The 15521-nt window shown below is 36.4% G+C and overlaps 1 protein-coding gene across 4 annotated transcripts in view; it reads right to left on the reverse strand.

The window, feature by feature from the left end:
• Positions 1–13944, reverse strand: part of Adamts6 (ADAM metallopeptidase with thrombospondin type 1 motif 6) — a 234759-nt gene extending 220815 nt beyond the window's left edge. For 3 of the 4 annotated variants that reach the window (XM_028883981.2, XM_028884000.2, XM_037209450.1), the window contains exons 1-3: positions 13677–13944; positions 6703–7077; positions 3966–4330 (exon numbers count right to left, since the gene is read on the reverse strand). In XM_028883981.2, coding sequence (XP_028739814.1) covers positions 3966–4330; positions 6703–6799 — 462 coding nt within the window. In that variant the 5' untranslated portion in view covers positions 6800–7077; positions 13677–13944. Of the gene's footprint in view, positions 1–3965; positions 4331–6702; positions 7078–13394; positions 13586–13676 lie in introns of those variants that run through there. The other variant, XM_028883990.1, reaches the window with a different exon arrangement.
• Positions 13945–15521: the final 1577 nt, after the last annotated feature.

A 15521-nucleotide genomic window follows, 5' to 3' on the forward strand; every position in this document is an offset into this window, starting at 1 on the left:
GAAATACACTAATAATAATATTAAATAATTAAATAATAATAAATAAAACACAATAAAATAAGAATAGAAAAATGCAAAATACAATAAAACTAACAAAATAACAGAAATTAACAAATACTTTTCAGTGATAACTCCCAATATCAATAACTATCAATTCTTAAATCCAAAGACAATGCTAAAAAATTGTATTTAAAAGGGAAATTTACATATGGATATATAACACCTTGAACCCCAAATTTGCATTTGCATTAATTAAATAAAATCAACGTTGGGTCAGGAGGCAGAGTTAGCAACTACTTGACAGAAAATAATCATAGAGAGTCAGAGGACCTCTGGAATATGGATAGAGAGACACACAGGAAGTAGTGGGGAGGGACTCAGTGTAGTGATCTTTTTTGGCTTGGTAGAGCAAAAGAACTGCACTCTTTCTGAGTCTTGGTAAGAAGGTAAGTTCAGCTAGTTGCTCCTCAACCTCTCTGAGCTAGCAGCTTTTAGCCCTAGCCTCTGACTACCATGTCTTATTGATAAATAGAATGATAGGGATTTAGTTAAAGCTACATTTGGTGGCAGGGGCAGGAGGCAGATCCTGCGGGATGTAAAGGCTACTAGAGAAGCAAGCCAGTAACTGCTGAGCCGCAATTATTGGCTGAAAGAGAAGTAGATTCAGGTGCAGCTGCTGTGCCAGAAATAAAAAAAAAAAAAAACAGTGAAGCTTTGTGGTTTTATGGGATTCTTAACTTTGGGAGTAGGGGATGTCTCTGACTCTAGCCTACCCTCAGGACCCTTTTCCTCCTATTGGGTTGCCTCATCCAGTCTTGATACGAGGGTTTGTACCTATTCTTATTGGAACTTGTTATGTCATGTTTGGTTGATATCTCTGGAGTCCTGCTCTTCTCTGAAGGGAAAAAGGAGAAGAAATGAATCTGGGATGGGGTGGGGGTGGGGGAATGGAACTGCAGTCAGGATCTAATGTTTGAGAGAAGAATAAATAAAATAAATAGAACTCTGGGATGTGATGAAGAAAGCAAGAGAGAGTAGATAAACAATAAAGACATAGACTTTCTTCAATAAAATTGTAACAGAAAATATCCCAAATCTAGAGAAAGAAATAAACATTCAAACATAGCATTTAGACCCTCAAATAGACATGACCAGAAAAAAAAAAAAACATGTCCACAAATTTTCCTCCAAAACTAAAATAATGTATCTTAAAATAAGCCTAACCAAGGAATTGAAAGACCTCTACAATGAAAACTTTAAAACACTAAATACAAAAATTAAAGACATCTGAAAATAGAAAGACATCCCTTGTTCGTGGATTGGGAGAATCAATATTGTAAAAATGTCATTATCACCAAAAGCAATCTATTCAATGCAATCTGCATCAAAATTATAATGGCATTGTTTACAGGATGAAAAAAAGCAATCATAAAATTGATATAGAAGGACAAAAGGCAAGCTATAGCTCAATAGAAAGAGTAATGCTGAAGGTGTCACAACTCCCAATCTCAAATTCTACTAAAGAGCCACAGTAAGTAGCAACAACAAAAATCACAGTACTGGTACAAACTAGGTCTGTAGATCAGTGAAACTGAATAAGGGACACAAAAATCAACTCTCACAGGTAAAGCCACATGTGCCCTAGGTAGACTCCTATTGCTGTGATGAAACAACATGACCAAACGCAAATTGGGGCAGAAAAGACTCATTTCAGCTTACAACTTTTAGATCATCATTCAGGGAAGCTAGGGCAGGAACTCAAGGCAGGAACCCAGAGGCAGGAACTGAACCTGAGACCATGGAGGAACACTATTTACTGGCTTGTTCAGCGTGGTTGGTTGTTTTGTTTTGTTTTTATACAACCCAAACCAACCTGTCAAGAGATGAAGGGAGTGCACCACCCACAGTGTTCTGGACCCTTCTATATCAATCATCAACTTGAAAATACCATACAAGCATGTTTTCAGCCACATCTGCTTAAATTATTTTCTCAATTCAGAGTTCCTCTTCTAAAAATGACTTTAGCTTGTCTCAAATTGACAAAAAATTAACAAGCACTGCATGGATTAGAGAAAAGATAGTCCTTTTAACAAACTATGCTGGGAAAATGGAATTTCTACATGAGAATGAAACTAAACCCGTATCTCTCAATTTGCCCAAACACCCATCTAAAATGAATCAAACGCCTTAATTACTGTAAAGCCTGAAACTTTGAAATTGCTAGAGAAACACATAGAAAAAAACACTTTATGGAATAAGTGGAGGCAAGGATTTTCTGACTAGAACCCCAATGACACAAGAAATAACCCCAAGAACTGACAAATGAAATGAAGATTCTTCTATACAGCAAAGTGAAGATATCTCCAGAATCAAGAGACAGTGTACAGAAGGGTAATGAAGAAATATTACCAACTATACATCCCACGGGAGTTAGCACCTACCTTATAAATCCTCTAGTCAACAAATGGTATAATGAACTGAACAGACAGTTTTCAAAAGAAGAAAGGCAAATGGCCAATAAATACTTGAAAGGGAGTTCAACAACCTTAGCCATTGGAAATGCAAATGAGAACTTCTTTAAGATTGGTTCATCCCAGACAGACTGACTTTCATCCTGAAAAGTAATGCTGATAGGACATGGGCAAACAGAAGCCCTTATACACTGTGGTTAAGATTGGAAACTTGTGTATTCCCACTAAGAAAATCAGTGTATGAAGGGCCCTCAAACAATGCCCAGTATAAATAACCCAGCTATACTACTCATGAATACACCAAGTCAACATACCACAAAGATACTTGCACATCCACAATATAGCTGCACTGTTCAAAATAACCAAAAGATAAAATCAGCCTAGATGTCCATCAAGTGATGAATGGTTAAAGAAAAAGAAATTGTGGTAAATACGTACAATAGAATTTTCTCTTTAGCCATAAAGAAAAATGGAATTATGACATTTTCAAGAAAATGTATACAACTGGAAAACATTATATTAAATAAAATAAGCCACATTCAGAAATATCATATTTTCATGCAGAACCTAAATTTAAAAATACATATATGTACAGGTGTTTGTGTGTATGTGTGTGTGTTTGTTTATATGTGTATATATTTCCCAATTACATCGTTTTTTTTTAATTTAAAACTTATTTAAATTCTACTGTACTTAGATTGTTGTTTTCTACTGAAGTTAAAAACAAGAATGTTATAGTAAGAAAGAAAAATGGTTGCTGAAAATAGAACTAAGACATAAAAGTGTTTGTGTTCTTTACACATAAAGTTTTAATGGAACATCTATATTAGCCTGAACAGGGTAAGAGTAGATGAGGAAGTGGAGGAGTATGATTTTGTCTGAAATCACTACTATGTGCAACTGAGAACTATGTATTTACCATTTTACTATAATAGACTCAAATATGCAGCATTTAGGAGTACCCTGCACTCTTGAACCCATTTTCAAAACAAAATAGGCTTAACAACAGTCTTCATATAAATAGTAAGGAAATATTAATAATAATAATAAATAATAGACACTGGCATAAAATTTTGCTCTAAGAACTCATCACCATAAGTAGACCATAGCTTACTTTAAGTCTGTGTGCCCTCCCAGAGACAAATGTGGAAGAACCTAAAGGGTAGTTAGTGTCATGATTTCCTGAATACAAATACACCTTGGAACTGTTCATTAATGATGAAGCTTTGTGATTTGAACAGGAAATTCTGAGTATAAAAGGATGCCTAAGAGGTCACTCAGTCTCTACTTCTCAATGAGTCTAAAAAGCTGTCCTGGGAAAATCATTGTAAACGTTATGGAAAACGAACATGAAAAGTAAAAGCAGCAGAAATAATGAATATTAGGCTATCACCTTTCTACTTAAACCACTTACATGTATATTTTAGCGCAAGGAAAGGTATTTATATCGTGAATCTATCTTCCCATCAGAAATTTAAAGTCATATCTACTTACCAATCCAACACAGTTGCTTAAAGCCACTTTAGTTGTGCTGCGTTGATCTTGCAAGTATCCTGTGTAGTGACAGTTGTCTAAGAAATCATGTTTCCACTGGGGTCCATCTTTCCCCCAGTATTCTACTGTAAAATGTTTAGACACAAAATTTGTATTGAGAGTCAAGTTTAGGTGAAAGTGCTTGCCATAGGCTGAAAGTTTAAAAAATAATTTAGACACCGCCTGCTGTGGCTCAATAAGGTCCATACTTCGTCTTCTCCTTGAGTGCTTATCATCTTTCACAGTAAAGCTGAGAAAAGCTCCATTTTGATCAACTCTTATTGGAATAGTTAGTTGGTAGTGTTCAAGGTAAGTCAGGAATTCCTCTTTGTAGTCACAAGGCAGAGAATCCAGAAAAGCACATGGAAGAAAAGAAAATTTAACAGAACAAAGAAGTAGCAATATAAATAATGATGTCAATTAAAACTATACATCATTATATGTGAGGTGTGGATGAAAATGTTATATTAAACAAAATGAAAGAGTAAAGGCATAAAATTGAAAGATTAAGTTTCAATTGTTTAATTCCTCAAAACGGTATTATTTAAAAAAAATTATTTGTGAAGGACTAACTAGTCTTAATTTAATTTTTAACATATGGAGTTTAAAAGTTCTTCTAGAAGTATGAAATCTTACATGAAAATGAGACAAAAAGCACATATACATTTAAAAAAATGTTTAATTCAGATAAAGTTAGTTTTGTAAGCTATCCAAAAACATGCATGGAGAATCTCTATAGCTCTGAAGAAACTATCTTCAAAGAAGTAAATCATCACTAGGAATGTGAAAGGCCAGGGACACTTTAGAGGCCAATCTGACAGCTCCTCACAATGTTAAACATGAATTACCAGGTCACTTAGCAATAATTCTACTCCAAGGTACATACAAAAAAGAAACAAAAGCCCATTTCTGGGTAAAAATTTATGTGTGAATGTTCTTATCAGGCCTGTTCATCAGAGCCCAAGGAAACAAAGAATGCAACTAAGTCCTCATCAACTGATGAAGAAAGACTGTGGTGAGCCAGGTAACACTATTCTCCAGTAGAAAGGAAAGCAGCAGTGATGTGGGCTGCAATTGCACCTGAATTCCCTTTCACAGCAACTGCCTTCTCTCTTCTTCCTACTTCTGTGTAATAGTCACAAGAGGCCAATCTCTAGAGTTCAAAGTGGAGAGACTGCCTCGGAATAGGGAATTTGGGAGTAACTCTTACTGGGTAGAGGATTTTTTGTTTTGTTTTGGTTAGTCTCTAAAAAAAATATATATTAAAATGCACTAAAGTTGATTATGGTAATATTGTACAGTTCTAAAACCTACTAAACACCATTGAGATGTATACTTTAATAGATGTGTTATTTGTATGTTATATATCAATAAAATGTTAACAATCAAGTGTAGAAATAGAGGACTATTTTTTTTCTTTTTATTTTGTTATCTTTTATTTCATAGGCATAAGCATTTTATCTGCATGTATGTATTATACACCAGGTACATGTCCAGTTTCCGTGGACGCCAGAGGGCATCAGAACCAGTGAAAGTGGAGTTTCAGATAGATGTGAGCAGTCATGTGGGTGCTTGTAGTGAGTACGATCCTCTGCATGAGCAGTGTTCTTAACCACTGAGCCTTCTCTGCAGCCCCATGATTTTCTTACTTAGATTAGTAACCCATCTCTTTCTTAGCCAAACCTTCATTCAGTTAGGTTTACCACTAGGAGAAACCAGTTATCATCCCATTGTCTCACTGCCACACATGGAGTTTACTCCATAAACATAAGGTCGAATAAAACTATAACCAGGCTGGGCAGCAGCAGCACACGCCTTTAATCCCAGCACTGGGGACGCAGAGCCAGGCGGATCTCTGTGAGTTTGAGGCCAGCCTGGGCTAACAAGTGAGTTCCAGGAAAGGCGCAAAGCTACACAGAGAAACCCTGTCTCGAAAAACCAAAATAAATAAATAAATAAATAAATAAATAAATAAATAAATAAATACTGTAACCAGTGGAAATAATTTAAAATGTGTTGATTCACTTTTTATAAATAAGAGTCAATTAAATACTATGGTTTTGTTGATCAACATTCAGAGGTATACTCTTCACACACAGACTTCCAAATATGTACCAGTCTGTAACACCTTCAGCAGCACCAAAAAAATTATTTGTTACTAGGTATTCATGGGAGGAAAATTCAAAAGGTTTGGCTTTCAATAACTCTATGAGGAATGCACTAGTCCATGAACTACAATATGACATTTCCTCCTGGGACTTTCTATGATATAAAGTTCAATTGTCTAAATTAAAATTGTAAGAATGAGAACCCTTATGATTGGAAAGTATTTTGTTGTTATTTTTGAATTTTAAATGAAGGGTTCATGTTTAAAAGGGTCTGTATCAAAGTTTATCTGGTTTCTTCGCCTTCTACAACATAAACATTTGGTTTCTGTTGGAAAATGACCCTAGCCAGGAATGAGTCTATTAAAATGTAGAAGATAAGAAAAGCAGCAACTTAGAGTGCATCATTTTCTAAGACTAGTCAACTCTAAGACCCACTCAAGAATTAGCTCCAAGGGACAACTTAAACATCCTCTTAGCACCTTTGTTTCTGTCCATCTGACTAATATTCCCAAGAAACCATTTACCAAACTATAGAGAGAAAGTTTCATTTTGTGATAATTTCTATCAAATTTCAAAATCAGATATCCTACCTTGAGAACTGTATGAAAGTCTGTGGTCACTATAAAATTCCGAAGAAGCCATGATGAGGCTCAAAATCCAAGTCAACGTTTTCCACGAAATTTCCATAATTTGGAAAACTGAATGATATTTTGGAGGGCTACCTATGAGCTAGAGAGTCAATATCATACCAATATCGAAGCATAACAATTTTAATTCCTTAAATCCTCTTGCAAATGAGTTATTAGATGCTTCACTGTTTAACAAGTACTTTTCCCCAACATCTTGTACTTTCTTCTATGTCTGGATTCATTTTCTCAATCCAAAATGAAGAGAATAATGATGATAAATTTTTTCATAAGCAAAGCTCAGAGTGATGGGTCACTTCAGTATGGCCATTCTTTTACCTAGAGGGGAAAATGTGAGTTAACTGAAAAAATATCATGAATGGACATATTTACTACAGATTAATGAATATTTGCCAAAGGACATAAATTCAAAAGAATTTAATATAGTTAAATGCATAGTCAGAAACCTAAGCAGCTAGTAGGATAATTTTACAACTACTATAGTCAAGTAAATAACCTTGGAGCTTGAGATTATAGAATAGTTGTTGAGCTTGCACAATATTTTAGAAATCAAGAAAAAAAGAAGAGGAGAGAGAAGGAGGAAGAGGGCATGGGAAGAAATCTGAAGAGGAGACTAATAATTCTTTTAAAAAATAATGAAACTCTGAAGATAACAATGGATATTCATGGTGTGCCAATCTCCTTTTAGTAAGATAAAAATGCAGAGAAACTGCATAATCTAAGTCCATCATATGTACTGAACAAACGGTATGTGATTTCATTCCTCAACAAAACGTTTTAAGCCCATTCATATCCAAGACTGGTGTGCTGCTTCATGGGGTACCTGTATTTTGTTCTGACAAAGCAGATCCATAAACACACAGTGAGATGTATCAACTGTCTATGAACACTTAGATAGTATCACAACCTAAACTTCTAAAAAATTGAACTGACTTATGGCAGAAAAGAATTTATCTAGAAGTCTTACATGACTTCTTGGGAAACTCAAATAAAGTAATTTCAACTCTGTATAATGTACTTGAAAAGATGTCTTTATAACCTTATTCCAAATACCACAACAGTTCTCAAGTCCTATCTCATATGTCTTACCTCTGGCCAATAACCTCACTCAGAATACATAATTCAAAATATGTACATGTGTGGCCACCTGGTTTCCCAACAGATAACACATCAGAAGAAAAAAATAACTAAAGGATTAAAAAGTAGCTAACTAACAGCAAAACAATAACTAAAAAGGACAAAAAGTTCAAATATAATTTTAGAACCCCAAAGTAATACAGCTTGGGATAAAGGTAAACTATCCTTACATAGTTCCTATTGTGTGTACACAACTATGCCATAGTTCACTATCTGATTTTTGGTAATATTATGTCTGACTTTGTAATAAAAGTTAAATCACTTCTATAAGATATATTAGTACAAATAAGATAAAGAAATATGTAGAAGATATTAGAAAAAAATGTTATCTCAAATTCTTTACATAGTAGTCACATAATAAACATTTGCCGTATTTGTTGGCTTAAAAATAAATGAATAAATGAATCAATAGTAGATAAAATATAATCAGGCATATACAGGGGTAACTGGAAAATTAAGCTAGAAATATTGGTTATCATAACTACCTAAAATGCCTCACATTCATCTCTACAGATGTGACCAAACTGCTGACCTTTGGAAAGTTGGTTCACTAATCAACAAATATTTTCTCACCATGTTTAAAAATGACATTTAACAACAGCAGAATACAGAAAAAATTAAAACACAATCCTTGCCCTTGATGAGGAATTCATAATCTATTTTAAATAACAGAAAATTTCAAAATAGATGGTGATCAGATGAAGGAAATAACCTCTAAGTCAGTGAAGATAGATTATGTATGGAACACTAGTGCAAAACAGTATCTCAGGTAGATCTTGGAAAGGAGTGGAATTTCACGAGTCAAACTCTTGAATATAATCATTACTTATATAAGGAATTTCACTCCAAAAGTCCTAGATGGCAAGCAGGCATGGTGGGAATAGGCACTAGTATTAATAATAGTAGAAATAGTAAATTTGGTTCCTGTGCAGAAGCCTAATTAGTAATATATAGAAAAGTAGTTTAAGGTCAAACTAAAAATAAAATATTTAAAATCCAGATTTAATCTTCACTCACAAAATAATAGCACCCCTGTGGTAAGGCAGACTCAGCGATCCTGCCTCTTAACATCCACACTCTTTTGTCATTCTCATCCCTGGAATAATTTAATTCTAGTCAAGAAAAATATCTCAATATTGAGAGGATGCCATTTCCATGATTCGATTACAAAAGATCTTGGCTTACAACTTGGTACCAGACCTTGTTTCATCAGCTTACATGAAGCAACTCAATACTTAGATGCTCACAAAAAGGAAATTAAAGGAACCTCCACATAGTACTGGCAAGAAAGTGGGGCCCCATCCAACAGCAAGTTATTGAATCCTGCTCTAGAATCCATGAACTTAGAAGTCCATTCTTTCTCAGTGAGGGTTCCTGGAGAGAACTCAGTCTTCGCCAACACTTTGATTGTAATGTCATCAGAAGGGCATAGTCACAGCTGGACTCACAGAAACTGGCATAGCCAATGTGTGCGAAATTAGTTACTCTGTGGTAATTTGTTATGCAGCAACTGGTAAGTAATACAGCCACCGATTATCACTTGAAGAAGTTGGTATTCATTGAGATCAGGTGAGTCTAGATGTAGCAAGTGAGTCCACAGTCATACACATAGCTTTCTGCCTCAGAATTCTAAGTTTTGTGGATTATATCACACTTCTAGCTTGAGGTACTCTTTTGAATATTCAGGAGTAGTTCTCTACAACTGTGCAGTACAATATGTTCGCAAATGGAATCCATTAGCATGAACAGTTTCTGTTTTTTTTTTTTTAAAGCAACTGGACACAGTTGTTTTATGTCACAACTTCTATTTCTGTTTAGGCAAGACAAAACTTTATATTCTCGAGTTTAAAATCTGTAAAAATACTAAATGCCACTATTGTTCAATCATAATAAAGAAAAGAATCCAGAGTCTTGGTTTGCAACCTTCTCAGACATGGTTCTCTACTCCAGACTGAACCATGGAATATCAATGCATGATTACTGCTTCATGAACAGCACTCATCCTTAGTGTTTTCAAATCACTAGAATGTTTTCAGTAATAACATCTGACATCAAATGGGTCCTCCACTTCCTTTAATTGTAATCTTCTTTTAAGGAAGAATTTATAATTAGCACATTTGAGTTCATTTTCTATCAGTCTTGAGGGATTTGTATTAGATCATCCACACCTTCCCCTTGTTTTCTTGGACACTGAAACTAATGGCAAACTTACAATACAATGGGCTTGATTTAGAAAACAATTTTCCCCTTGATCTTCAGTTTTGTAACTTCACTCCAACCCTTCCTAACACTAATCTATAAACATCTAAGTTGACTAAGCCAGAAGCATTAATAGGAAAAATAAGTAAACTAAAGTAACTTATTCCCTAAGAAGGGCATTGGCACTTCATAGAAAGAACAGGAGTTCCAGAATTAAACAGACTGGAGTTGTGGTCTTGTTCATCACTAGATACAGTATCTGGTACAAGGGCACTCAATAAGTTAGGTGCCTTTCTCCTTCCCTCCTCACTATCTTTTAAACCTCCTATGCTCGGAGAACAAACTTGACACTGTATTGGTGCTCAGTTGGCCAGAGCTCAATTAAATTATAAGCAGCATATCTAAATCACTCTTAGTCACTCACACAGTCCAAGTGAATTGTGTTAAACCACTTTCTGACACCTGCTGGGAAAGTTAATCTAGATGCCAGAATAAAATATGTGTAGAAAAAATAGTTTCCAAAGTTCAACTAACACTAAAATGCTAGATAACTGCTCAGAAATCACAATGCATTAATAAACCTTTCAAGTTGCATAAGAACAGCAGTATTATTATGTTGTGGAAACACAAAGGCTGGCTACTCCTAGTTTGACTTCAAGTTACAAAACCTCCCTGGACCTGTTTTCTCAACTATAAAACTGAGACTTTTTGAGAGAATAAATTAGATTGCACCTGATAGCATGTCTGTGTGCTTCACTGGAGTGACTAAATAAACATTATCCCTCCCCTCCTACCATGCATTACTTTTCAAAGCTTTTCCTACAAAAAAAAAAAAAAATCATATTCCTCCTTCCCTGAAAAATGTGGGATAGTAGGATATCATAGAGCCAATATGGAAGCTGTCAACTCTTTAAGGCAGAGTGAAGAACCTAGGCTATGATAATTATACCTATAACTTTTAAATTTGAAAATACAAGCAAAATGTCCAGTTCACTTTGACTTTTGTATATGATTTTTATTCATAGTATAAATGCCCCAGCAGGCAAAGTTAAAGAATAATTTAACTGCTTCCATGGATCAAAACTACACTAGTTATGTTGAAGAAATAAGACCAGACAACTTGTACACAGCGATCCCCTCAGTAGTCTGCCCTAGTTGAAGCCTGTTACTTGATTGTTCTTTATGGTTTGACGGCCCACTCAAGTGATATAGAAGTAGCTAAGTAGTAATTTCCTCTCACTAGCTATTATTATGAAGCTAGAGAACATGGTTAACATCTTTCTCAACTTTTTTCATCCATCTTCATTTGGTTATTTCTTTTAAAGCTGATTTGGTCTCCATGGAAAAGCAACAAAATCCTAAGTTCAAGCCCTTTAAATTTTATACATCAAAAACTTTTCATTTCACTTTCCAGTCTTCTCTCAACAAATATTTGTTAACTATTGTATGCTAAAGACACAATTGGGTTCCAAGTATAAAGGATTTTGGTTATTTACAAACGTTGTAAGATTAGTCACCAAAAAAGTATAATTAAATACAGAATTCACTCACAACTTATCTATTCAGAAAAGCAAAAATCCAAAACAAAATTTCCCAAAATAAAGCCCTTAATTACATAATTCTCCTAATGCTACCTGTTTTATAACATTTTTTCCTTTAAAAAAATGCTTTTTCTCTCTTGATAATGGTGTAAAATATTGATAACCAACTTTGTTTATGTTTTTTAACTGTGACAAATTACCTACCTCTTCATTTTTCTCTCCCTTTCCACAAATTCCAAATATGCTACTAACTCTCCTTAATAGGAGAACTCAATCTGTCTGTCACTAAGATCACCCACAGCAGGACTTGGCACACAGACCCACCCTAAGCCACTCATAGCTACTCTGGGTTGCTAGGGAAGTGAAGAGGAAGCAGTAAGAACGGAAACGAATAGAGATTCGTTTGCAGGTTATAGACCAAACTCAAAGTTATTTACAATATTTCAGGTCTTAATGATTAGAAGATTTTCCTCTGCGAAATCACAAAAATATTAATACAACTACACAGAATAAATAATCTGCTGCCATTTGTGGCAAATGAATGATTTGCTGATTTGTTTTAAATCAACTTATACACTTTAATATAGTATTTTTCAAAAAAGATCACTAATGCTCACATTTAACCACTAAATTAATTTAAACAAGACTGCACTACACTTTGGTGAAAATAATTAACTCCAAAATTAATTTTCTTAGTTGCCTAAAAATGCACCAGTTTTACATTTACATTTGAATTTACATTTCTTTCCCTGTCATGAATTTTAAGGGCTTCTAATTCACCACTAATTGTTTCAGTCTAATCAATATAAGCTTAAAAGAAAAGAGGAAAAAATAGTTTTTTTAAAAAAAAAAGACTCTGAACATAAGAGAGTAAATTGAAACTTATATTCAGTGTATTTTTTAAAAGTTCCAAGTAATGGTTTGTCGTCGCCTCCCCCTCCCGCCCCGCCCCCGGCTTTGCACACCCTCACCACCCCCCTTCCCTTCCACTTCATCCAGACAGAGGGTAACAGTCTGAGCTGCCCTGGTTGAGTTGATCCTAAAGTTAACATTCAGCAGCCCGTTTCCAGACAGCAGCGCTAAATCTATTTGGATAAAACGCGTGTGACCCAGACAGTTGGCATTTGGCCCAAACGCGTTGCACCAGCGGCTCAAATAAAAACAAGAGTAAGAAACTTACTCTCTTGTTCCCTCTCAGTGTGCTTTCTTACTCTGACTTGCTTTCTTTGCCTCTAGCACGAGTGGAAAACTTATCAAATACAGAAATTATAGCACAAATTGTCAGAAAGATTTTCCAATACTTCCTCCAGCACTCTTGTTCTCTCTCCCCAATCCCTAAATTTTAGTCTCATATATCACATATACAGACATACCCTGATAAACAAGACTCCAGAGGGTTGAGTCTAGCATGGCCCAAGTGAGCAAAAGTAAATAAAAACCACACGCTTTCATCTCTGATTAGCCTATTAAGAGCTTAGCATATCCTAGAGCATCAGTGCCACAGGCAGCACACTTGTGCTGGCCTGAGAGCACAGACATGAAATATGCACTTGTCTGAATGCTAAAGACACTGACATGAAACGGATTTGCAGAAGGCAATTGCATAAATCTGGAAATTGATTAAAAACACGCATCATCTTTACTTTCTCCACCACTATCCGGTGATTAGTTAAAAGACCACGATGATCATAATCAAGTCTACCTCACACAACATGTAAATTCATACAACCAGCGAGTATTTTTCACATCATAAAATACCTGTAAGCCCCGGAATTCTACATCCGCGAGAAGTCTAGAGTTTAAAAGATTTGTCTGTAAAATGAGTTCAGTCAAACTCACTCTTTGCCATAAAGCACACGCACGCACGCGCATACACACACACACACACACACACACACACACACACAGAGAGAGAGAGAGAGAGAGAGAGAGAGAGAGAGAGAGAGAGAGAGACTGAGTTCTAAGCGTTATTTGTAAGACAAGCAAAGCACAAGGTTTTTTTTTTTAAGGTTTCATTGAATATTATGAAGTCTTCCTTACCGTTTTCATCTTCAAATTCTGATAAAGAGTAAATTTCAAACAATAGAGATTGCACTGGACGACTCACGTACTCCCTCCTCTCTCTCTCTTTTCTTTTTGCCCCCCTTTGGAAAGCCACACCAGCCAGTTATTCTGCAGCCAGAATAAAACCCTATAGTCTCGCTAACCAGAGCTTTAGAGAACTGACTGCCGATTTGGCAGTTAAAAAAAAAAGAAAAGAAAAATTTAAGAAAAAAAAATGCTTTCAATACATCCAAGGCTATCAACCTAAGACGTGCTTTGCAAACCCCCTACTCTCTCCCTCCCCCGCCCACCCCCCCTAAAAAAAGGAAAGGAAAAAAAAAGAAAGAAAAGAAGAAGGGAAAGGCTTATTGGGGGTGGAAGTGGTGCCCTCTCTTCCTGGACAGCTTAGTGCCTTTGCTATGCAAATAACATGTGCAGAGCATCAAAAGGTATCAGGAGAGAGAAGACCAGAGGAGCAGGAAGGGCAGGAAAAGTTTTGTTGAAGTAGCCCTCGAGCTCACTGCCGGCCCCCAGCCAACTTCAATTGCAGCAGAAGAAAATTTTGGCAGCTTTCCTCAGAGGCAGAACAAACTGACGTCAGTCTGCAGATGTGCCTGGGCTGCGTCGGGTGCGCATGTGTCCTGGGTCGTCACGTGGAGGGGGAGGGGAAGTAGAGGTACAATCGGGGTATCCAACTACCAGCCATTCAAAAGGGCTTAGACAATGTCAACTTTTCCGCCCTGTGAATGAGAGAAACTCTGGCCCCTAACCTCTCTCCCCTAGCCCACCCCGCCTCCTTCCTCCTCCTCTAACCTCTTTCAGAGTCTTGTCGGCTTTGTTAGTAGTTCCTTGGAAAAGGGAACGAGGGGTAGAGAGGTTGGGTGACTTTAGATATACTAATGTCACTGTTAGAATTTTCGGTGTCATTCTCTGCTTTTAAAATCTGTACAATAAAAGCATTTAGAAGTTGCTCATAAAACCTGTCATGTAAGGAGTCAGATCAGTGGGGCAGGCAAATTTCAAGACTTGAAAGAAACGTGTGTACAAAACGCCTGTGCTGAATGCATACTTCAACAAGTGAGGTTTCCACCAAAAGAATGAAAGCTAAACATAAACTGAGACCTGCACAGTTTCCATGTGATTATCGACTTCAGGTTATGTGGAGCTTTAAAAGGAAAAGGGGCGGGGGGGGGGGGTTGCATTATTTCCAGATGAGAGACTGGGTGGCGTTTTAAGCTGCAACCGGGGGAAAGCAACAAGCGAGATGTATTTCTTAGGCTGTACATTGAATGAAACTTCAATGACTGTTCAAAGGAAAATAAATCCGAAATCAGCCCCCTAAAACGGTAAGGGGGAGGGGGACAACGACACAGGAGCCCCGCTGAGATCTCAAGATAAACAAACAAAACCTTAGAACTGGTTCTCCAGCTTTCCTATCCCACCTCCCTCTCCCCACCAGCTGCCATTCCAGCCTTTAAGGGCAAAATACCACAACAACGTAGCACTTTCACTTTCATTTGCTGGGAGAAAGCCCCTGGCATTAAACTGTAGAAGAAAAAAAAAAATGCCCTTTCCCAGTCCTAAACAAGCAAACAATGTCTGGCGCAAGTATCAGAAGCAAGGGGGGGAAATCGAAAATAGCTGAGGACAAACGTTGCCTTTCAATGGTGTAATCTGCTGCATCATTCATCTGTCTGTCGGGTGGAGTGTGGAGTTGGGAGTTGTTTAATGGTCGCCAAGGTTGGGGGAGGGGAAATTACGCCTTGAAATTCCAGTCTTTAATTAACACCAAGTCAATTTCCTATGGTCAGAACCAGAAAACGGAATTGGACCTCAGGGAGG

This window comes from Peromyscus leucopus, chromosome 11 (assembly GCF_004664715.2).
Source record: "Peromyscus leucopus breed LL Stock chromosome 11, UCI_PerLeu_2.1, whole genome shotgun sequence".
Lineage (NCBI taxonomy): Eukaryota > Metazoa > Chordata > Mammalia > Rodentia > Cricetidae > Peromyscus > Peromyscus leucopus.